The sequence below is a fragment of the Engraulis encrasicolus genome, chromosome 5 (genome assembly GCF_034702125.1).
Source record: "Engraulis encrasicolus isolate BLACKSEA-1 chromosome 5, IST_EnEncr_1.0, whole genome shotgun sequence".
NCBI classification, from domain to species: Eukaryota; Metazoa; Chordata; class Actinopteri; order Clupeiformes; family Engraulidae; genus Engraulis; species Engraulis encrasicolus.
The window spans coordinates 45,424,585-45,449,753 of NC_085861.1; the positions used below are offsets into that span (position 1 = coordinate 45,424,585).

Here is a 25,169-nt window from a genome sequence, read left to right on the forward strand (position 1 = left end):
TGTGTGTGTGTGTGTGTGTGTGTGTGTGTGTGTGTGTGTGTGTGTGTGTGTGTGTGTGTGTGCGTGCGTGCGTGCGTGCGTGCGTGCGTGCGTGCGTGCGTGCGTGCGTGTTTGTGTGTGTGTGTGTGTGTGTGTGTGTGTGTGTGTGTGTGTGTGTGTGTGTGTGTGTGTGTGTGTGTGTGTGTGTGTGTGTGTGTGTGTGTGTGAAGGAGAGAGAGAGACTGAAACCTGAAAGTTTGAGAAAAAAATGTAGCAGCCACATATATAATGAGGCCATAACTGTACTGTAACATTAATAACAATACTCAAGTGCACTATGTACTGTATATAATTTACAGTACCTTATAACTTTCAAGACTGATTTACTGTATATGTATGTAATCTGTAAATATGTTATGACTTCTGTCTTGTATGAAAATAAACACCATGGTGACAACCAAATAAACGTGACACCAAGAAGCGATTTTCACAAGATTTCTGTACGTATGTTTCATCTTAAATATAGTACAATTACAAGTTTAACTAGTACAAGTATATCTCTGTTCCACATAAAGATTTATATCTAAAAGGGTTGGGAGGAGATCTGTTTTCACAATCACAGAATCCCCTCAAAAGTATAACCATGAAAAACCATGACAAAAATGTCAGATGCGTATGTATGCATGCAAAATATAGCATGGCACAGTACATGTGTACAGCCGAAGACTGTGTGTGTGTGTGTGGGTGTGTGGGTGTGTGTGAGAGAGAGAGAGAGAGAGAGAGAGAGAGAGAGAGAGAGAGAGAGAGAGAGAGAGAGAGAGAGAGAGAGAGAGAGAGAGAATGTATGTGATATAAGGTGAATATTAAAATATGTGTCTGTCTGTGTCTGTCTGAGCAGTATGAGTATACCACAGCCCACTTGTGGTGAAACATGGTGTGTTAACGTGTTCATTCTTACTCACTAGCAAGGTTAGAAATTGGAGTTCTCACCACTAGTCACGTACTGTACTTTCACATATCAAAGCATGAGAAATGACCGCATATGTACATAATGTCTTCACTGACATTTCTTTCATTTCCTGTTGTACAAAAATCAAATAATCAAATAGGTTTTGCAGATATTTACATTTTTAATTTATAAACAATATCTACAATACTAAATTAGAAAAATAGAACCATACCAGGGCAAATATTTACAAAGAAACTCTTTGTACAGTATGTACAGAGCAATTACAAGAAACATGAATGCACAATAAAGTGACAACCAATGGCATGCTTTGACAGTGAAATGCTTCTCTTCTTTAGGATAACGTGTTTTCTTTAAAATGCCAGATGAGAAATGGTTAACTTCACTAGACTGATGGTGAAGTGAACAGTGTTAATGCATTACATAAAGTGCAAGACTGACGCATTGTCCTCATCCCCCGTCATTGTAGTCATCATCATCTTCTTCTTCTTCATCATCATCTTCATCTTTTTCTTCTCCCTCCTGTTCCTCTTCTTCTTAGCCTTCTGCACCCAGCTACACCTCACTGCACTGGCCCTCTTCTTGAGTCAGTTTGTGGCTGAAGTCCATAGAGGTAAGTGTTTTGTCCAGATCGCCCCAGTCCTGGCCTACATTTGGAGCCATAAAGTTGACGATTTCCTCATCGTCAAAGCACCAGCCTGGCCAGTCGACACTTGCCCCCTCTGGATACATGGGACTGTTAGTGAGAGCGAGAGAGAGAGAGACAGACAGAGAGAGAGACAGACAGAGAGAGAGAGAGAGAGAGAGAGAGAGAGAGAGAGAGAGAGAGAGAGAGAGAGAGAGAGAGAGAGAGAGAATGGTAGAGACAGACAGGGGGTCTGGATTAAGGTTCCATCGCAATGACATTTACGTCACACAACACAAAATGTCATGTTGGTTCTAAACAACTTACACAAAAAACTATGTACAACTTAAAGTGAACTTTCCATTGTCCACTAAAACCGATATTGTCAGAGTCATATTATCTCTGGTGGAGCAGGCATGCAGGGTAGTGTGAGATCTATTTCAAGATAATTTCCACTCTTGACACAGTTTCCCTTCATGAATATGCATAGCACTAACTGACAGTTACCGTGTCTGCATTTCCAAGCAAGTACATAATACGTGTATCCTGTCAATGAACCAAAAATAACATTATGTTTACCGTGTTATTTTACATGTAATTGGTGCAAGAAATGTTGTGCATTATGGATAGAAGTGGAGGTACAGTAGAAGTTATTTATTGGCAATATACTAGTACAGTGAAATGTTTGGAAACAGCCCACCACAGATGTAATGTTGGTGTGTTTGACGATATGCTTGAGTGTGCTATGAAGAGATGTGTCTTTGGATTGATTTGTTGGTATGTTAATGAAACCACAGCTTTTCTTGCCCTCAGAGTAAAACAATACAGTTTTAATTGAACACGTACAGAGTCGATTTAACACCGTCTGGACAGCATTTGGTCCCAGCTGCTGTACACCAAAGTGTTGATTCAACTGTTTTTAACAGATGGCATAATTTACTGATGAGGTGTGCCGATTTTGCTTGTTGACAACCAAGACCTTCTCCAATCTTTCCCACACTGCAGCAATATGTGCACACACTACACCTCCAGAGCCCTGTGATAGACTTCCTCCATCCCCAGCCAGCCACACACCAAGAGCAACGTGGCTAAAACTCATCCCACATGCACACAGCTGTCTCTCTTTGTTTCCATTGTTTTCTACCTCCACGTACACCACTAGAGTAGATGTTGTCAAGGTCGTCAGACATTGCATTGGCATTTGGATTCATTAATGCACATGTTTCAGTTAATATAAGACATTGCATTGGTATTTAGTTTCATTAATGCGCGTTGCAATTCATATTTTGGTGCTGCAATGTCTGCGAAGGGCCACAGGCTTGCTTAGAAGGTGTTTGGTGTTTTTGCCATCAACAGAATCTTCCAGGAACATCACCCAAACTAAGGTTAGGGTTAATTAACCCTATAGAGTTAAGTCTTAAGATGAATATTTAGGGTTAGCTCTAGGATTAAGGAGGGTTAAGGATTGGGTAGAGCCTAAGGTTGGGGTTATATAGTTATGTTTAGGGTCAAGGGTCAGGGTTAGGGTTAGGGTTAGGATTCGTTTTGGCATACCAAGCAGGTCCTACTGCCTGGAGGGAGCTGCTTAGAAAGCGCTTTTATGCTGCCTCTGAAAGGAAGATTTTAATTCACCAAACAAAGAGGGAGATCAGAATCATACAGATCTCTGGAACCCTGCAAAGCAATTTTGAATCACAAACTTACCTGCTCTTCCTCTTCACTTTTTCTTCCTCATCATCACTTCCGTCCACATTTCCCTCTCTCCAGCCGTAGAACATCTCGGTCTGCAAATACCCAGTCTGGACCCCCTCATCCACGTCCTCCTCTCGGTCCCCGTCGCTTGGCAACGGGGATGGAGAGCTTGAGTGGGAGGAAGAGGGCGGAGCCTCCTCCCATTGGGCCGCAGGCTTCTCTTTAATCGAGTCATTCCCTTTCACCAACGTATGATTATTGAGTGGATCGTCCATCTTCACCAGAGTATCTTTCTTCACTGGGCCATCTTTCTTGTCTGGATCGTCTTTCTTGTCCGAATCGTCTTTCCTGACCGCATCCTCTTTCTTCACTAGATCCTCTTTCTTCTCGGTATCTTCTTTCCTAACTGCCCCTCGCTCCTTCTCTCGCTCTCTGGCGCGATCCAGGATGCCCTGGAGAGGGGAGTCCTTGAGTTGGTACTCACTCGGCGGTGGGGAGGGAGATGGCGGGGGCCTGGAGGGCTTCTTGGCCGGAGGCCACACTGGAGCCTCCTGGATCACCACGGCTGGGATGGACGAGCTCCTGTGATTCTTCACCGGAAGTTTAGGAGACCTTTCACGGAGCGGTCTCTGGGGCAGCTCCGGGTCTGAGAAGGTGTTCAATTCGGCGGATGCCCCATTGCGTTCGTCCACGTTCCAGAACGCGCCGCGGTTCTGTTTGACTGAGCTCATCTTCAGCACGCGGTGGTGGGAGCCTTGGCCTGGTCTGCCAGGCCGTCTGTGGCTGCTGTCCGAATCGGAGTTCGACGAGTAGTTTGCCCTCCGTGGTTTCAGTGTAGGCCCGGCAGCTGCCAACTCCTGCTGCAACTGCTGATCAGGAGGAGCATCTGCTTCCTGGTTCATAGGCCGCCTCCTCCTTACCCGCGGAGACTTGAGCTTCCGGGAAAATCTTTTCGCCTCAACGAGAGCCTCCTCCTCCTCCTCTCCTGATTGGCTAAACCACGAGTCCCGTCTCGGCTGGTTTTCCTCGGACTGCTCTGATTGGTTCGATTTGACAGACCCATGAGGTGACTTGACCAATTGGCTGACGCAAGGTTCTACATGTTCAGTTATCACAGCAAAAGTCTCTGCAGCTGATTCCCTGGGCACACTGGTCTCCTGAGTGTATCCACCAACCAGCAATGCATGTGGGTTGCTGGGGCGTTCCACTATGAGTGATTCTCTCCTGGACGAGGAGCCGTGCTGAGGATTTGGATTTGTTGCCGTTATCGGACGCTGTGCCTGACCCCATGTCACCCGCCTCTCCTGAAGGCCAGGCACAAATATCTCAGTCACATCCCATGGCTGTGTTGCGCTGTTCTTCCGTGAACCCGGCTGCGACAGCATCCCTTCATGGGGTGTGCTTCGGCCACTTCTCACCGTCGTGTGCCCCAGATTGCCATGCACCGATTGGCTGCGGGTGTCACTGAACTTGCGCTGTTTTGCCAGCGGCGCTGGGTCTGCGTTGCCTGCTGCTGACGTGACTTCCTCTGTTGGTTGCTGATGCGGGGTCACACTCCTCTCCTCTAATTGACTCTCTGTTGGATTGACAGCAATATTGTCCAATGAAGGGCCGGGATTGGCCTCGGTCTGTTCTAGCTGGACCTCTGCTATGACGTCTGAGTCCAGGCTGTCCACCTCAGCTACTTCTGGTCCTGTACTGGTCTTAGTCTCTCTCAGGAGCGACAAGGTTTCCTAGCAGCATGAGGGAAAAGACAAACAAAAACAAACTGCTTAAAAACACAGAGCTTAATCTACATGTACAGCCATTAGTAAACAAAACTTAGTAACAAAATGGTGGTCAGCAGCTACTTCACCAATTTACTTCATCAGGTGCTCTTTGGATGAAGGAAATTAGTCACTTAGAAATTGTCATCCGTAACTTCAGTGGTAACTGCAGGGCCGCGGCTAAGGTTTTGGAGCTGATCAGGAGGGCCCCACATAAAATTAAATAATAATAATAATAATAATAATAATAATAATAATAATAATAATAATAATACAGCTTCATGATGTTTTTTTAGTCAATCTCAATTTAAGATGGTTGGTGGCCTACAGTAAGCACTCTGCGTACTGTGCTTATGTCTAGCGGCAGCCTTGGGTTACTGCGCTGTAAGGCTCTGAAGAAATTGGTTTGCAACGGTCAATGAAGGCTTTTTAATTTAATCTAGCAGTGCGCCTTTAGGAATCCCTGGCAAGACTGCAGTACTGCAGTAACTACTGAAGTAAAGTTTGACCAAATTTCGTAGTAAAACTTGGAGCTGCTCTCTAAGCTGAAACTTACCTGGGCATTCTGAAGGGCAGACAACCACGCTGTGCAGTTCTCAGGGCTGGAGGTCGAGAAGGCATAAAAACTCACAGGACAGCTCAGGTCACTCACTTCCACCAGGATAAAGGAGGCTGGAGAGGGAGAGAGAGAGAGAGAGAGAGAGAGAGAGAGAGAGAGAGAGAGAGAGAGAGAGAGAGAGAGAGAGAGAGAGAGAGAGAGACATTAAAACAAACAGAGGGTGTGAGGATGTTACCTACCTACTGCAAACTGCAGTAGTGTACTGTGCAGCACGTCTATGGACAACAGAGGGGATCTGCTCACAGCCGTCTTTGAGGGCGGAGCAGCGCATTCTGTCCAGGGCCAGCGGGGGGCGCACTAGCTTGAGCTTCTCTGACTTCCTCTGGCCCTTGGCCACTAGCACCACGTCCGTGAAGAGCAGCAACACCGCTTCCACCTGCAGACAAGACAGGCACACGGAGGAATGAACGGATGGGCAGATGGGACGATGGACCAAGTAGGCAGAGACAGACAAAACCCACAACATTGAAAACCACATCTGTGAACAGTAGAAGCACCTTGGCTGCTTCCAACGGAAGACAGAAAAGACAGATGAACGATTGGGCGGACGTAATGTATGGGTGAATGGACAGACAGAGAGAGACAGAGACAGGCAAATCCACAGCAACATTAAAGCAACATTAAAAGCAATTTCTGAAGAGCAGAAGCAACGCATCAACATCCACAGGTCAGACAGACAAGCCAGATGGGCGTAAAAGGAGGGATGGACTGGCAGACAGAAGCACAATATCAGCAGCACTGCTGTCATCATCAAACATCCATATCTATCTCCATATATGGTTACACTTTACTTGACGCCGGCGTCATGCATGTGTCATAAACATACTTGACACACACAGTCATGCATGCGTCATGAACATGGAGCCTGTAATGTTTGTGTCATAAATGAGCCATTATGCATGGAGCCTGTAATGTTTGCTGAATTTACGGTGCATTTAGTACTTCCACATAAATTACACTAATACAAATAAGGGATCCACACATTGAATCTCTAGTATAGTATGTGTGGGTGTCTTATTGAGGGCATTGTACACTACACATTATTACTTACTTTGCTATCTTTCCTTCCCCTGATCTTGACGGTGTCCTCCAATAGGAGCTTGCGAATGACCTCTGGGCCCACCCCCCGGACAGGCCTCATCAAATCAAAGTGGAACTCCTTGACATGCTGTGAATGGCAAGCACACAATGATTGGCACCATAAGAGACCATGCTTTACATAACAGACTGGGCCTTTTTCTCATTGGTAGATTGTGCCTTTTGGCCTTTATTATTTGAAAGGATTGTAGAGAGAATCAGGGAGGGTGGGGGGACAAAGCGGTATGTTATCCCGGGCCCAGGGAGATAGGGGGCCCAGAATTGGGTCCCCATTATATTGTATATATTGGGTAGGGGGCCCTTTCAGATTACTTTTGTCCTGGGCCCAGCAAAAGCTGTCATCGTCCCTGGAGAGAATAAAGGACAGGTCAGGAGACAGAGAGAAGGTGGAGAATCGGGAAATGACCACGGGCAAAATTTGTACCCGGGTCCCCGGCGTAACAGTACAGAGCCTTAGCCGTTTGAGTCATGGCCAAGGCCGGTTGGGTCTTTTTCTGTGTATTTTTCCCTTCATTTACCTTGATGATCTCTTCATTCATTCCCTCGCCTATGTCATAGCCTTCTATTCTCTGGGCGCACTGAGACAGGGCCTGTTGCTCATCCCTCTGTTTCAAGTGATTGTTGATGCTGTCCACAAAGTCGTTCACGCTGGTGAGCTGTAGGGTAGCGAAACATAGAGGTGAAGTCAGGAGGTGTTTTGGAGTGGTTTTCACACACACGCGCACACATTTATTCTGTTGTTTCGACAAAAGTGTTAAAACTCACGTCATGGCTCACACTCTAACCACCAAACAAACTGATTGTGAGAAAAAAAACACAAACACTACACTAGTTTCAATCCGTCACGATAACTGAATGGAGGTCTCTTTTCTCAGTTGCATGACTCAGCTCATTGGTTCACATACTGGAAGTTGCCCTGTGTATGATTTCCTGTAAACCACAGTGACTGGTGATGCAGCTGAAATTTGTTGATGTCTCAAGCTCCTGTATGTTGAGTACAGTTTAATGATTGGCACGTAGATTGTCTTTACAAATGATTTGACTTTTTTGGGTGAAAGATGCATCAACAGCTTTGAGCTCCAAAATGGCCTTCAGTTGCCTACTACACCTCAGGTCTTTTGACTAACCTGACCTGTTAATGGGCATCTTTGCAGACATGTTCTAAAGTCAAATTTGAAAAAAAAGAAGACAGGCATTTTAAAAGCCTTTGTAAATCTGTGGAATATGTACCTTCTGCAAGCGTCTTCAGAGACATGTCTTAACCCATTTTAGCCTAAGGCACCTGCAAAAAATGGCTGCTAAACGCCTAAGCACTTTTTGGGGAAAAGGTGGCGAGCGAGCCTGATGACGCACTGAGGCGAAACGCGTTGTTCGTTCGAAATAAACGAGCATTAAGTCAAGAAAGTGTGCGGTAGACATCTGTCTTTTGAAGTAATGACATAAGGTCAATTTAAAAGCTAGGACCCACATCTTGCATTAGAATGTGTTCATTCAGCTCTAACATAGTATACCTACATTTTTTTTTTAAACCCTCAAATGTCAAGAGCCTGAATGCAGCGTATACGTTGCTCCAAGCGCCAAAGGTCAGACAATGTATACGCAGCATCAGGCTAAAATGGGTTAAGTTAATATAGCAAACAGAAAGGAAACCTTTTGTCTATCTAGTCAATGTTTGTAGAGAATCTGAAAAAGACCTCAAAACATTCAAGAAAGACCTTGAAACGTTGTACTGCAGTGGAATACATGTTGCGAGAGGATTTCAAGAGTGTGGACTTTGGTGAATCAAAACTAGAGCCTTTGTCCTGCACTGCACCTTGACAGAGTATGGGCGAATAAAATAAGAAAAAAGAAGAAGAAAAGAGTCTTATGTGGCTACAATATATTATGTACCATCCTCTTGAGGGAGCCCTGGGTCTCTGTGTCCTCCGTTGCCTTCAAGATGGCCTTCAGCAGCAGAGGGTACTTGGTGATCCTCTGGTGGGGCTTGGCCTGCATGTCCCCCAATCGCATGCGAGAGCACTGCGGATGGGTCTCCACCCACTGAAAACAGAAAAGCCAAAAAAGAGAATTTTGAGTTTGGGTTCTACTTTTGAACCAGCCGTCCACCAGTGAAGCTACACAAGAAATTTTGCAGGGTTCATTAAATGTAAGACTCCTAAAGGGCATATGTTGGTTGCACTCTTGTTTACTTAAGAGAGCAGAATTTACTGTATAGGTGTACCCTGTATGCATTGTGCCTGCAGAACAGCTGCAAACTAGAGACACTAAAAAGATGACGTTGAACTAAAATGTTAAGCCATAACCATCTTTTTCAGGGAACTATATAGTCTGTAATTTAGAATGGATAGCAATATTTTATTTGATTTTAGTAAGCAATTCAAGGAATTTTCTTAAGGGATCTTCTTTTGTTGTCCAATGTCCAGAAATCTCTATAGAGTGTGACATTTATTTCATTCAAAAAGTGTGAATGCACTTATCCATGTGTATAGTGACACACCTAATAAAAAACAAATGATGCACAATGCAGGTGAACAAATCTAAACAATACAATATGCTGTAGGTAGTGTGCCCGAGGCCTAAACCATCACATCTCTAAGCTAACCATCTCCAGCACAGCAGCCCTGTGTAGGCCTCACTTCTGCACACACTATGTCTCATCAGACATCTAGACCTAAATGACTACACCAATGCATAAGGGCCCCTTCTGCTGATGATTCATGAAACAGACAACCTAGACTCTTCAGCAGCAAGATTTCATGCATTAGGTCATCCATGAAATCATTGCCCATCAGAACTGTGAACTAATATGACTAAGTGAACGTATATGTGTAAACCTTTAACAAAGAACATGTTTTTCGTTACACTGTCACATCGTGATGAGTACTCTGGAAAAATTCATGTTAAGGTGCGGTGGCCCTTTTAAGTGCTTCCGGCCTGACAATGTTCCACTTCCTACATGGTAGGTCAACATGAATATGTATAAGAGCAACTCAACAACAGAGTAGAGCCCAGCACGTATCATAACATTTACATTCTTCCCGGATATAAGAAAAAAAACATTGTGGTGTCGAAAGGTCAGCGTGCTTGCACCAGTTAAAGGCTGCATGTTTAAAAACATGCAATCAATCAAGAAACAGGTAAAAAAAGAAATGGACCACTGTTGTAAGAGCCCTCATGCACATTCCATGTAGGCATACAATGTTTATGTCTTGCAGAACATGAAATGTGTGTGCCTTACTTAAACTGTAATGAGGAAGATAAGAAATGGACTACCTTACAGAATGTGAATAAGGATGGTATAGTGTATAGTCTATATATGAAATATGTTTTAACCCAGTAAGATGTGAACCCTGTCAAAAATGAACTGTTTCCAGAATGGCAATGATCAATTCGTAATGTATTACTACTAAGGTACTGTAGTGATGTAGTGCTACTATGGGAGTAACGTTATTTTCAGTGTCTATTACAGCGTTCCACTGGTGGAATGACGTACGTTAAGGGGCTACAAGTGTACACTACAGAAATATTTTTACTATGGGGGAGTAGAGTTCATGTTATTTTCTTCATGGCAAACGTGAAATTGGCGCGCAATATATTGGCTTGCATGCCCACGGGGACGGGGACATGCAACAAAAATGTTGGGTTAATTAGTTGGGTTTATTTAACAATTACACATGGATAGGCTTTGAACCAAAGGAACAAGGAGTTACTGTATGTTGTTTTGGTTACTTGTGAGGTTTGGTGGCTTGAAATACGGTGGGCGATGTGCAAACCGAGAGACCCTCAAGTGGCTATTTTAAAATACCCACACACTAGCTCTGCGGATAGTGGTGGTGGTGAGGACAAGATATTACTCATATTGTTTTGGAAATGGGGGTCTTTCTTTGGTTACATAAGCTGTGGCAATGTTTTTAGTGAGGGGTGGTAACTTTGTATGTGGTGGTAATGTTTTGAGTGTGGGGTGTCAGTTTTTGTATGCTGTGGCAATATATTATGATCAATAGGCAGTGTGCAGTGGCATTGCTAACACATCACAAACAATGGAAAACAAGAGAGCCTGCCTAATCATATGTAGAGCACACACTTTACCCAACACCTACACCTAACCACAGCTACCAAGACCACAATGTCAACAAGTGAGATAGAGCAAGGGTGTCTGTGTGTGTGTGTGTGTGTGTGTGTGTGTGTGTGTGTGTGTGTGTGTGTGTGTGTGTGTGTGTGTGTGTGTGTGTGTGTGTGTGTGTGTGTGTGTGTGTGTGTGTGTGAGAGAGAGAGAGAGAGAGAGAGGGAGAGAGAGAGAGAGAGAGAGAGAGAGAGAGAGAGAGAGAGAGAGAGAGAGAGAGAGAGAGAGAGAGAACAAGAGGGGGAGTCTGTCTGTGTGTGTGTGTGTGTGTGTGTGTGTGTGTGTGTGTGTGTGTGTGTGTGTGTGTGTGTGTGTGTGTGTGTGTGTGTGTGTGTGTGTGTGTGTGTGTGTCCTAGTGCCTCTCATTGTGGTGAGGTGATAGCATCTTCTGCATTAGGTGGCCACTTATAACTGCTGAGCAAAGCTTACACTATCACTGTGCACCAAGTGGAAAATGTCAGTTTTGACCAAGAAAAACCTCCCTTCTCCTTCCACTCCTCTCTCCTTCCACTGATGTTTCAAGTAAGTGCTATTTTCGGAGTCTCAGTTTTGTCAGTCGCAAGTTTCAATCCTGTGATGGAGCGCGATGGCGTGAGGATTTGAATTATTGCAAAAGACATCCAAGTGTTTGCACAAAAGCACATTTTCCACAAAACCCTTTTTCAGAGGACATACTAAGACACCACGGTGCACGCAACAAAATTATATTTATGCCTCATCCATGCTAAGGGGCTTCCCAGATGGTAAACTGAGAGAGCAATGCAGGAGGACAGTACCAAACTCAGTATACCGTCGTCATGGAGGAGGTTAGGGGAGAGCGCTGGTTATACACATAAACTGGAGAAAACCTCACTCATAATTCTCATTATTCTCTCATAGTCTCATTATTCATTATACCACCATGTCTTCAAGCAGACGTGTTTCGGCCCTTCAGCAGTTTTCTCCATTTTAAGTTTGCAGTCACCCACAACAACACCCACTTTCCCATGACTTGCCCATGCCTTGCCCACAACTTCATGTAGAATTTAATGATAAAAATCAAATGAAATACAGACATTCTAATTCTCTCTCGTTTTTGCATTTCGTGACATTCACTACATTTTTTTCCGCCTAGGGACAAAAACAAGTCATGTTGTTTACGTTACCGTGACGAAGGCGGCGAAGTAGGGGTTGGTCTCTGTCTGGCTGCGGCAGACCTCCAGCGCCCTCTTCTCCTCCAGACAGTACTGGAAGTAGGCCGGGAAGTGCTCCTGGAACTGGAGAGGGGTAAGAGTGAGGTAGGAGTGGGGTAGGAGTGAGGTCGAGTGGGGTAGGTTGGGGGTAGGTTAGGATAGGAGTGAGGTGGAGTGGGGTAGGGTGGGGGTAGGTGTGTGGTAGGAGTGGGGTAGGAGTGAGGTGGAGTGGGGTAGGGTGGACATGGGGTTCACACAGACAGGAAATGGTATTAATTGGTTAATTTAAAGTGTTTTTTCTGCATAATCTATGTGTGTGGAAATCGTATAACCACCATGTACTGTTCATGTAATCTGAATATGTGTGTGTGGCTGCAGCATGAGGGGGTCTAGCGGGCGTCCGGTCTGGCATGTACACTGTATGTGTGTGTGTGTGTGTGTGTGTGTGTGTGTGTGTGTGTGTGTGTGTGTGTGCATGCGTGCGTCTGGTCTGGCATGCACAGTGTGCGTGGGTGCATGCGTGCGTGCGTGCGTGCGTGCGTGCGTGCGTGCGTGCGTGTCAGAGCATGGCAACCCGACCGAAGCCCGACGGGCCGGGTCGGAACCCGACGGGCCGGGCCGGACTCGGACAAAAAAAATAGAATATCTGTCGGACTCGGGTCGGGCTCGGGCTTGAACCAAACAGACATTGTGAAAATTGTAAGCAATCAGAGGAAACGTTTCAGTTCATGCAAACGGCAGTTTTGTGATTAAAAAATAAGTAATTGAATATGCATAAATGAAAATGTTGGTAGGCTACTCCTGCGAGTGATTATTATTGGCTGTATGCACGCGCCAGTTACCAGTGGCAACATGGACGCTCACTCCCAGTCAGCCGAGCAGGAATGCCGAGTCAACTTGCTTTCTTAATAAGCGCCAAATACAGTTGTCAGTGAACGCGTGGTCTTTTGTTGTAGGCCTAGTGTAGGCCATGTTTTAGCATGCCTTCGGTGCTGTCTTAAATGTTGAACATAAAATGACGAAGTTTGTCACTGCATTGCTCGCCAAGGATTACATTTCCAGCAAGGGGTAGCAAGGAGCATAATATGGATTAAAGAAGACGCACACGCTACGTGGAGTTGCCTAAGGTAGGGGCGAAGAGGTTTCCTGTTACTACTTTGTCCGCTGTGACATTTCATGTCCTTCACATAGGTTCTTAATTCTTGTCACTTTTACTGTAGCCTACAGTTGTAACTATGCGCGTGCAACCTTTCCTGATTTTATATTGACCGCATGGACATCAGGGGAAATGACATTCTCTTGGAGGGCCGAACAGGCTACTGTTCTTCGGGGTGAACTTATAGCCCATCCTTCTTAACGACAAGGAGTGGCATCTTCACCGGCTCGCGGGGATTTATTTGCACTAACAGTAACGTAACAAATGCGTCCATAGCCGCGCTGACTGCATCCAAACCGTATTCGTTAGTTTTCGCCTTTCTTATCCTCTCACGCCCCTCCCATGCATTTGATCACAGCACCCAACATCTCTGGTCTAACCGAAAGAAACATAAGGTGCGCTGTCACATGTATGCGTGTGTTTATACTTACTATGCGTGCGTAACTAAATTAGGCTACAGCAAATTGCCTCATCCTAGTTGCCTATCCTGGCTATTTATCACGTGCTATTTTGAGTATGAAGGAGGCCACATAGAAAATATTGCTTGCGCACAGGTTCTGTTGTTATTACAGTGGTCTCGGGCTTCGGACGGGTTCGGACACAAACATTTTAATTAGTCTCGGGCTCGGGTCGGGGTTGATCACTTTTCTGTCGGCTGAGGGCCGGGCTCGGACAGAAAAAACCGGGCCGAGCCACGCTCTAGTGCGTGTGTCTACCTTTAGGCAGCCAGGCTGCAGCATGAGGGGGTCTAGCGGGCGTCCGGTCTGGCGGGCTCTGAGCAGCATGGGCCGCATCACCTCCTCCCAGAAGCGCTGGTGCGCCGCCAGGATAGACGGCAGGTTGGAGAAGAGCCTCTCTGGGGTGACCTGCACACATAAACACACAAGACAATTGGGACTCTACGCATCATTCCTCAGCTTGTAGGTGCATCACCGTGGGACAGACATCACTGGAAAGGAGAGGCTGGAGCACACTGCAGCTTAGTTTTTAAGACTTTATTCTGTGTGCACACCTGTAGTGAAGGGGAGTAGAGTTGCCCAGCTGGGACTTGAACCCAGACCTCCTGGGGTAGTAAGTTGGGGCTCTGACTGCTACACGAAAGAGCCAGGCTCGTTGGCGTGACAGTCAGAACACACCCACAACCCTAGTGATGGTCTCTCCATCACACTGCCTTCCCCTTTGGGAAGCGCACTCATGGTGTCCCTCACGCAACTGCTCATCATGCTTCTCCCATCCAGTGTGCCCCGTCATCAATACTTCACCCATCACTGGGGTCTCTCACACCAGTGTCACCAATCCTGGGGGTCCCTCACATGGAATTACAGCTCACACACAATGAGCACGCTTCCGATGGCCTCACGATACCATCCCACTTCTGACACCATTTGTAGCGAAGGGGAGTAGAGTTGCCCAGCTGGGACTTGAACCCAGAGCTCCTAGGGTAGTAAACTGGGGCTCTGACCGCTACACCAAAGAGCCAGGCTTGTTGGTGTGACTGTCAGAACACACCCACAACCGTAGTGATGGTCACTCCATCACAACACCTGACTAATGTTTTGGAGTTGCTACTCTGAGGAAGGTGTACAGTAGCAATACCGAAACGTTAGTCGGGTGTGTGCACAGAATAAAGTCTTGAAAACTAAGCTGCAGTGTGCTCCGGCCTCTCCTTTCCAATGAACATACAATACTCAAGATGAGCATTTTCCATTCAGTTTCTCTTTTTTTATTTTCTTGCACACCACCGGTACTTTGGTCAAGTGTGTTGTAGGAGATTCCCAGAGTAGCTAATGTTACAAATAATTTAAAAATCTCCTGCATGCTGTCCTCATCTGATAAGTTTATTTGCAACATTTCGTGACCTTCATCAAACAGCTTTACGTGTTTTCCCCTCCCTTGCCTCCCTGTTGGAGACTTTATAGGTGCACCTGTGCAGGAAACTGTCAAAAAAGATACTGCAGCTATGCTGCTCATTGAAACTGGGTTGCCTATTGCCAAATTTGATCTTTTCATGAAAGTTTGCTAAGTAATAAACTAATATTTTCTAGTATGGCCCAAGTACAGTCATTTTTGCAGCTAAAAATGCAGTTAAAATGGCAGACCCCCTTTTACTGTAGGAAAAAATCCCCCCTTTCCTGTAGGAAAAGTGCAATTTTCCCAGTCATAATGAATACTTAGAATTTGATGGTGGTGGTAAGTATTCATGGAAAAGGTAACATTAGTGAATGGGTAGCATGAATTCTGGAAATGAACAACAAAACATCTTACACAGTGCCACCTTTAACAGCATTGTGTAGCCTATCTTATCTTTGTACTTTTTAGGCCTTGCCATTTAGTGCTGTTTGCCAGGGGACTGTGTAATGATAATAAAAGTGTTGAAGCTTTAAGTGATAATTGAAGTGCAACCATCAAGTAGGCCTAACCAGCCACCTACACACGCTCTGCTCATTTTCCACCCTTTCGGCAAACACACACGCTTTGTGATGTAAGGAAGTTTTAATTTGACTTGCAAGAACGAAACAGCACCAGTAAGATCAAAAGAAGACAACAAATTCTGAAAAAAGTGAACCATACTTTGAGCCGTACCCTATTGCAATCATGACAGAAGTGATGATTTTGTCATGGAATTTCATCATGCAAATCTGTAAATATGTTCTCCATTTTACTGACCTCTTGCAGGTAGCCATATTGGTGTAAGTTAGACAGTGCTGCCATCACCAGCTAGAAAAGATCACAGTTCATTAATTAAAAATATCAACAAGCAACTTAAAACTGTTGATTGTTAATTACTACTGTTCACTGTAAAATATTGCAAGCCAGTTAAACTTAAAAAGTTAGTTGCCCTGCTGCCATAAGTTTGTAAGTCAACTCAACTTGAGACTTTGATTTCTGAGTTAACACTAATATAGGCAGGTTGAGTTAACTCACAAATTTAAAGCAGCAGGGTAACTTACTTTTTAAAATTGAAATGGCTTGCAATGTTTCACAGCTTTGAATCATTGCCTTCTCAAAACATTTATGAAAAGTCAGTCCTTCATAAAGATTCATGGCAAATTCATAACATCATTTAATAGATTCAATCTTGAAATCTTATAAATGTAGTTGTTGTAAAGTTTCGGGAAATGAGTTCTCACGTCTGTAATGATGGTGATCTTGTTGATGTAAGCGAGCTCAGTGTTGAGAAACTCCCACAGCGCCTCCTGCTGGTGCCTTTGTGTCTTTGACATCATCTGCACAGAACAAACCGGACAGCAGCAACAAAGTTACTAGGGCCTGAAGAAGAAGAAGAAGAAGAAGAAGAAGAAGAAGAAGAAGAAGAAGAAGAAGAAGAAGAAATGTTGACATGTACAGTCCTAACCTTAAATGACCTTTAGACCACATGTATTGAGGTCAGAAAATCCAGAACTCTGAATCAAATCCAGAATCACAAAGGAGGGCTAAGCCTACATTGTGTTGAATAATTGAATTAAATCTACAGAATCATAGCACTGCTGGCTTTTACAGTGTTTAATGTAATTCATGTTCAGTAAGTAATTTCATGGAGCCTAATTTCTTTTCTTTTTTTATGAAATGACCTGACATTTTAAATTGAAAATACAGGCCATTTCGGTGGTGAAAACCTCAAAGAGTACCTGTGGTTTTCAGTAAATGATGCTCAAAAATAAGTCAAAATTAGGTCAGATGTATTGTTACGTAGTTCTCAACATCTAAGCAATAGTTAAAAGTACTTTACTGATATCGAAATGTTGAGTTTCCACATACGCAGGCTACAAGCGTGTGACTTTTCTTTACAAACGCTCTAAATAGGAACAGGAACAGGGCAGGACTGAGACCTAAAACCCATCCAAGCATTTTTTTTGGTTGAAACTGACTGCTCAGACATAAAGGCCATTTGTATTTTGTGCTTGACTTAGTCCACTGTCTATGCTGGAGATGGACTAATGGGCCACCCCCTTTAAAACTTTGGGCCAGTCCCTGAGAAAAAAAACAAATAAACAAATAAACAAAAAACCAACAGCATCGTCCCCTGGGGACTGTCAGCCCACCAGGGAAATGCCCTATATACCAGATTGCCAGTCCAGCTCTAGACATGATGGCTCAGCGCTTAGTTCCTCCTTTGGTCCCATTTCCAAACGCAGTTCCCCTCTGATCTTCCTCATTTTCATGGAGACCGTGGTGTGTGGTGGCTTGTTAGTTACCCAATGAGAATGCACCAGCTCCGTCCAGTTGTCCTCAAGTGCGTGGGCCGACCCTCCGTCCGCCCACTTCCACGTGAGGTCCGCGGGCACGGCGTATGACTGCAGAGCCTGCTTCAGGCCCTCCAGAGCCCCCTGCTCCTGCAGCCATGGGAACCAGAGCAGCAGAAGAGACAAACACAGACATTAAATGGCTACCTCAGCACATCACAGCAGCACCGTTAGCAATCACAAGAGAAATCAGAGATGGCCTACTGGGCCCCTGGCCAACACTAGGTGCGTTTTATGTGTGTTTGGTGCCCTCTGCAGATGACACGACACACTACAGACAGACAGACAGACAGACAGACAGACAGACAGACAGACAGACAGACAGAGAAGTAGGCAGGCAGGCAGACAGACAGACAGGCAGGCAGGGTAATTGCAATTCCTGTGCCAAACACTCTCCGGAAGACCAGATAACAACAATGATCTGTATCCATGTCCTGTGAGCTTCACAGCACCGCAAACAGCAAACATGGCCAGATCAGTACATTACAAAAACAGTAAGAGTCATCGTTATCCATAGTGACAACAACAACAACCTGTATCTACAGTATTAGCCTCTATTGCAGGGAACAGTAGGATGGTCATGATCACATTACATCAATAACAACACTCACCAGTCATATAGCACGGGTTCTAGGTGCTAGCAATATACTGTACAGTAAAGGGAGGTCTTACTGACCACCACTTCCACACCTCTGGTTGCTGATACCCACAGCCCTCAACTACAGTATATGAACCGAGCAAATCCAGATAAATACGTATGTTCAGGATTAGCCAGGCTCGCCAGCCTACTCCTTAACCTTAAATGCGGTCAACATTCCCTATGCTGCTGCTGTCCACTGAATCTCTGCTTTTTCATGGTGTTCAGTCAGGGGTCAGGGGACTCCTCTAAAACGGAGCCATACTCCCAAATATATTTTTTCACTTTTCAATAACGAATTTGCACCCGGAATTTCATGACTTGTGTTGACTTTAATGGACCTGACTGAAATATTAATCAACAACCCTTAATGTTCTGGAGCCTGTTAAAAGTGTACTTTTACCATCAGTGTTAGTTTTGACAGATTTTTCCTTTAAAGTCTAAAGGAGTAGAGATAAACCCCCCACACCAAATAACGCTGATGCTCACAAACCACAGATGGTAAGCCACCCAAGAAATGCATTACATGTAGGCCTACAGTTTGGTCATTGCTATTCAGATAATAGCAAACTTCATGTCTTAACACATTAAAGGAGAATTCCTGACAAGCAGTTGTGTTGCCAAAAGTTATTGCTCTTTTGTAAGGTGTTTGTGTTTTTTTCAATAATGTTTGGAGCATGTTAAGACATGTTTCAAAACATGTAAATAAACCTATGCCCCCATTTGAATTGCCAGGATCTCTGAAAGAGCTGGACCAAAAATGGCACATCGTCAGGTACTGACAAGTCAAGGGTAACATGGGTGAGCAATACTACCACGTGTTCAAATTGGCTGTAAGTCTCCTTTAACTTATTTCCATCTGTGACATAAATGCACATCACATACGATACACCTCATTACACATACAGTACTGAGGGGAGGGGGGGGCGGTGGGGGGCTGTGGCGCAACGCACTAAGACCCCACATTTGGGCTTGCATGCCCACAGGGACCCCGGTTCGAGTCCGGCCGGGGTCATATCCCGGCCCTGCCCTGTCTCTCTCTCTCAATTGTTTCCTGTCTCCTCTCATACTGTCCTGTAATAATAAAGGCAAAAGCCCCCAAAAATACTTTAAAAAGATATACAGTACTGTACCTCAGGACCTGGACTCTTGTCCGATACTGCCTGTGTAAACAGGCCCTGAATCCCTGTTCGCGTCTTCACACTGACGGAAGAGGACTTGCTCACCGTCCCGAAGTCCACAACCTTCTGCCTCTGCTTCTTCTGCATATGTGGCGTACAGGCAAAATCAAATAGAGATCAAAGTAATACAGGTTATTGAAATCTGTGCTTGTTTTGAGACATTAGGCAATATTGGGGGGGTATAAGTAGGCCTATATGGGCTTGTATAAAAGTAGTGTAAAAGTATGCCACATGTGTGGCATAATTGGAAAGCTTAAAAAGAACACTCAGAGTGTATACCTCTGGGCCCTCTCAAGCCTAGTTTTACTACATCCAGATACATATACGGTGTGGGCTTGTATACTGTAATATAGACCTACTGTAAGCCAATTCATGGTTTCACAAGCTTTGTTCAGTTCTTACTAATAATATTTTGAGTGTCGTCTAACAGCAGCCTTTGACTACTCCACCATCATTTCTTCATTCTAACTTTTTCCCCAGTCCCACTGACACATGTAAAGCACAGCATGAACCCTATGGATTTATCCTGTCATTACATTATTAACTCATTATTAGTATCACATTAGTAGTAACATTTACCTGATGCCCCACAGTGTTGGATCTGTGCTTATCTTGCGCCACCCACTGGACATGCGCAGCATCTGCAGCTGCCACCACTGCATCAGTGACAGCCTCCACTTCAGCATCTCTGTCCCTGGTGGCCTCTGTCCCCTCGTCCCTACGCAGGTGGTTGGGGCTGCTCTCCATGTCACCCAGGGCAGTTGCATCACTTCCTGTGGCCTGAGGGGGGTAGCTGTTGTGATTTATGGTGAGAAAGGGAAGACCGGGCTGTGAGATTTTTTTTTCCCCTGAAGGTGTTTCCTCATGTCTTATCTTGTGCTTACCTCATACCTAGACATGAACACAATGTCATGACCTAGACGTCACCCGATACGTCACCAGTGACATCAGGGAAAACACTTAAACACTACACACCAAGATGCCACCAGAGAGAGAGACACAGAGAGAGAGAGAGAGAGAGAGAGAGAGAGAGAGAGAGAGAGAGAGAGAGAGAGAGAGAGAGAGGTAGGCAAATAATCCCACATTGCTCCAGGGACTATAACCAATACCCTCTGAATAACTGTAAGTCGCTCGGTTTAGATAAAAGCTTCAGCCAAGTGTAATGTAATGTAATGTAATGTCATGTCATGTAATGACGGAGGGAGAGAGGGACACACACACACACACACACACACACACACACACACACACACACACACACACACACACACACACACACACACACACACACACACACACACATATACATACTGTATACTGTCCTTACGCTCTACTACGAAGTTCAGACAAACGACACCGGAAAAGACTGAAATACCAAAGACGCTACCGTAACAGAAACTTTAGCGTAGGGGTGGAAATCGGAGCCTGAAGAGGTCTGAGGCCTGAAGCTGAGCCACTCAAACTTTTTAAAAACATCCTGCTGTGAAGGGGAAAGGTCAACTTCAAAATTGTCAGCCAACGCACACAATTAGTTCACAACAGTGACGATGACAAACACTACTTTATTTTTGTAATTTCAAACAAAATCATGCTGTGAAGGGGAAAGGTCAACTACAAAACTGTCAGTCAACCCACAATTAGTTCACAGTGATGATGATGACACACGCTGTCCTGTTTTTGTTCACCTCACACAACCCTTCCTCCAGAGAGCTAATCGATGCCTACAGTAATTAATGCTCCACCCTGTTGTTATTCACACGTGCATTCACAGGCATGTTGTCCGTTTGATGAGGCGTCATGAACTATCCCTCTGTTTCTCAGGGCTCCACTCCCATGCCTGGCATCTGCTGTGAGCTGTGAGACGGGGCTACAGATCAGGAAACACTGATCTGACTTGGCAGCCTTATCTTGCCTGACGGTTTAAGCACTTCAAAGGAGCAGTGCTATAAGTAGTCGTTCCTCTTTCATCGCCCTTTAACTACGATGGAAGTGGAATGGGCTCTCGGAGAGAACTACAACACCGAAAGACAGGCCTGTGCCTCCTAACATATGACCCATGGAGATTGACAAAGCATATTCTCAAGTGCCTCACACCCTGAAATACCTTAATGAATCGAACTTGAAAACTGAAATAACTTTGGAAACATTACTACACCCCTTTGCGGAAAGACAATGTTATAACCTAACTGTCAACAAAATTGTAAACTTTTAATTTGTCATGTAAGACTCTCGGGAATGTCATGGCAAAGTTGTTTTGATGTAGTGGAGTCTTTTCAGCCACCACAGGTCTGCACAAAGAGGTTATGGAACTGACGTTGAACACTTGAACCTTGGAAACATCATTTTCAGGCTCAAAACATGTACCCAATGTTCCTTTTAGGTGTCTATACAAAACTGTCTGTTTTTGATTATGTGGCCCCGGCCCCCACACACAGCCCACGCAGTCAACACTGCCAGACACTCATCAGTACGCCAACCTTTAACTAAAAAAACTTTTTTTTTTTAAAAACCTTAAGAAAATAATACAGGTGGTGAAGGTGACTCAACAGTAGGAGCTCAACAAACACGTTAGCGGCAGACAGACACTGATGACGCAGAGAAACACCCTCCCCACCTCCACCAACTCTCTGTCAAAACACGCTGCAGAGATTGCGTGACAAACGTCACTATTCCGGGCCAAAACCTGACATGACATTTTCAATATCTGAATCAGAGTTTGACCCGTGAAGTCAAACACCTGGGTTCACTTGAAGCTGGGCCTAAAAAAAAACATCTACTGTGCTTGAGGGTTCAGAAACAAAAAGTCAAAAGTGTACTGTAAAGACAAGCAAGAGGAGAAGGCCAAGGACCATACCTCCAACAAAGCAGACGTCAATAACTCAATTAGATAGACATCAGAATCACAGCCAATGAATGAAGCCCTACGACCTTTATTTTCCTGCACTGTAAAACATTGCAAGCCAGTTAAACGTAAAAAGGTTAAGTTGCCCTGCTGCCTTAAGTGTGTAAGTTAACAGGCTTAACTCAACTCAAAGCTTTCTCAAGTTGACTTAACTTACTCTCAAGTTGAGTTAACTTACAAACTTAAGACAGCAGGGCAACTTATTTTTTTAACTTTAACTGGCAGCAATGTTTTACACTGTGGCTGTTGTGGATGTAAGAAAGACAGCGGGTTACCTGGTTTTCGCCGTGTCCATCGTCGTTAGCCGGCCATTGTCACTCGCTCTGTGTTTGTGTGTGTGCTTGTGTGTGTGTCTACTGAGTGTGTGTGTTTGGGTATGTATGTGTGTCAGCAGACCGGTCCTGTGCCACTGCACCTGCCTTCCTGACTCTCTTCTCTTTCTCTCTTTCTTTCCCTTCGCTAATTGGTCCCTCCCTCGCTTTCATGCCTCCACACCTCCCTCTGTGTGTCCCTTTGCTTCTTTCCCTTTCTCTGCCAACTGGATGGACTGGACAGACAGGCTCTCCAAGAGATAGAGAGTTAGAGAGAGAGAGCGTGTGAGAGAGAGACAGACAGACAGACAGAAAGAGAGAGAGAGAGAGAGAGAGAGAAGGGGGGGGGAGAGACAGACAGACAGACAGACAGACAGAGAGAGAGAGAGAGAGAGAGAGAGACAGAGAGAGAGAGAGAGAGAGAGAGAGAGAGAGAGAGAGAGAGAGACAGAGAGAGAGAAAGAGAGAAAGAGAGAGAATGGGGAGGCCCCAACGGTTCATTAGCCAGCCCTGAGTGTTAGTGTAATGGGCTGCAAAAGTGTCAGTGAGCTGGCTTGTCTCTCTGGCTTTGACAGGCGTGTACCTGTATGCAGGCTGGTGCCTGGGAATCTCAGCAGATCACTCTAGTCATGTGGTGATAATGATTTTATGCAACACGGAAACATGCCACACAGGCTCTACCGTGGTGGGGTATCGTGGTGAGGTAGCGCAAATGGAAGGGCACTCATCTGCTATGCGGCCAACCCGGGTTCGACTCCCGGCCCGGGTCCTTGGCCGATCCTATACCCCATCTCTCTCTGCCCACTCACTTCCTGCCACTACCTTCACTATCCTGTCAAATAAAGGCAAAAAAAATAATAATAAAAAAGGAAACAATAAAAGGCCTTTTACCTTTTAAAATGATTGTGCATTCCACCTTATCATTCCTTTTCAAATTGCTAATACTTTTTCACCCTTATTGAATTTGTGCTAGGTCCATTACACTTACCGGAGTATGAAGTACTTCATTGTGAGACACTTTGGTGCGGTTTAGCTGTCTGTAAATAGAAACTTGAATTGAATTTCCAGTGCCTAACCAAATGATTCATTGTTAAAAGGCCACAAGCTGTGTTGTTTTCATTCTCTAACATTATTGCAATAAATGAACAAAAAATAGACCCATTACAATTTTTTTTACTGAACTGAACATGTGTTCCACAATGTGATTTGCAGGGGTGACTATGCCTTCTCAGACCAACATGGTGCCACCAAGCAGATGTGTCATTACTGTGCCCTCTACCTGGTTCCATGTATTCCTCATTACATCTGTTTTGGGGCCCGTTATTCACTCAGTCCATATGCTATGAGACGAGACATAAACCTGCGGAAGACTGAGTGCCATCCCCCTGATGGAGAGGGGCACAGGGCCGATGACTGCTTTGGCTGGGTCCAGGATGTAGATACATTAAACCTAGTCCCAGGGCAGTACATTCAATGCAATATCTAGGGACCCAATTCTGGTCCCCCATTCTGGGCCCTATACTGTGCAACCAGCTCCAATGGACCTCCCCACACACACACACACACAAACACACACACACACACACACACACACACACACACACACACACACACACACACACACACACACACACCACCACCACCACCGCCACCTATCTACATATAAAGTATATCTGACTCCCTGTGAACACCGCTGACTCTGCCCCACTTGAGGCTGAACTGGGGGAGAAATAGGGCCGGGGCACCTTTGGCTTAAAGGAGCCCCTCATAATTAGGGGCGCAGAACTGACTCACCAATGGGCCCTGCACCCTCGTGAGCCCCTATTTTCATAAATGTAAAAAAATAATATCATAATACAATATATATATATATATATATATTTTTTTTACATTTCTGAAAATAGGGGCCCATGAGGGTGCAGGGTCAACCAGGAAATGCCCACTATGCTAGATGGCCAGTCCAGCCCTGCCCATATGCGGACAGCCATGCCCAGGCAGTGAGTCAGTGGCCTGGACACCCTGGTCCGAGGCGCTATGGGGCTTCCAGTGAAATACCACTTCTCCTTAGAGACTTCCAGAGATTTCATGAGTCATTTGAAAAACAGATGAACTCAGCTCAGAGAGGGTTGCAAACTAGAATGAGCAATCCAGAGAAATAGAGAGAGGAGGGGGGCAATACAAGGTGAGAGAGAGAGAGAGAGAGAGAGAGAGAGAGAGAGAGAGAGAGAGAGAGAGAGAGAGAGAGAGAGAGAGAGAGAGAGAGAGAGAGACAGAGAGACAGAGAGACAGAGAGGGAGGGGGGGGGGGAGGAATAATTAGTAGTTTCTCAATTCCTCCAGCTCAGCTTTAGCGGTAGGGTGTGACAGAAGTCAGAAGTCAGGAGTGATACACATAATTATGAACTATTGTTTAAAATCAGACAGGCAGAGCGAGCAAAGTACCGCAGATGCAGGGACATGCCGGTAAACTGTGGCTGTATCTCAAAGTCAAGGATCCTGGCTGGCCTTGCTAGGATGTGAAACGCCCAGTGATTGGAGTTCACCAAAGAGTATCCAATCACTGAACGTTTCACGTCCTAGTAAGGCCAGGATCCTTGACTTTGAGATACAGCCTGTGTGTGCGTGCGTTAGTGCGTGCGTGCGTGCGTGCGTGCGTGCGTGCGTGCGTGCGCGCGCGTGTGTGTGTGTGTGTGTGTGC

At 45.2% G+C, this 25,169-nt stretch overlaps 1 protein-coding gene across 2 annotated transcripts; it reads right to left on the minus strand.

Moving 5' to 3' along the window:
• Positions 1–1,149: 1,149 nt before the first annotated feature.
• Positions 1,150–22,639, minus strand: plekhg6 (pleckstrin homology domain containing, family G (with RhoGef domain) member 6). Of its 2 annotated transcripts, none has more exons than XM_063199560.1 (15): positions 22,437–22,639; positions 19,839–20,052; positions 19,212–19,340; positions 17,394–17,525; positions 16,329–16,424; positions 15,865–15,915; positions 13,914–14,063; positions 12,015–12,125; positions 8,637–8,786; positions 7,265–7,402; positions 6,700–6,816; positions 5,892–6,024; positions 5,586–5,701; positions 3,276–4,996; positions 1,150–1,682 (listed from the first exon to the last, which is right to left on the minus strand). In XM_063199560.1, the coding sequence occupies exons 1-15, from the start codon at positions 22,454–22,456 to the stop codon at positions 1,502–1,504; spliced, it is 3,459 nt and encodes a 1,152-aa protein (XP_063055630.1). In that variant the 5' UTR covers positions 22,457–22,639; the 3' UTR covers positions 1,150–1,501. The 2 variants fall into 2 exon arrangements, with proteins under 2 accessions (XP_063055630.1, XP_063055628.1); XM_063199558.1 differs by having other exon boundaries at positions 17,394–17,531.
• Between the last annotated feature and the right edge of the window lie 2,530 nt (positions 22,640–25,169).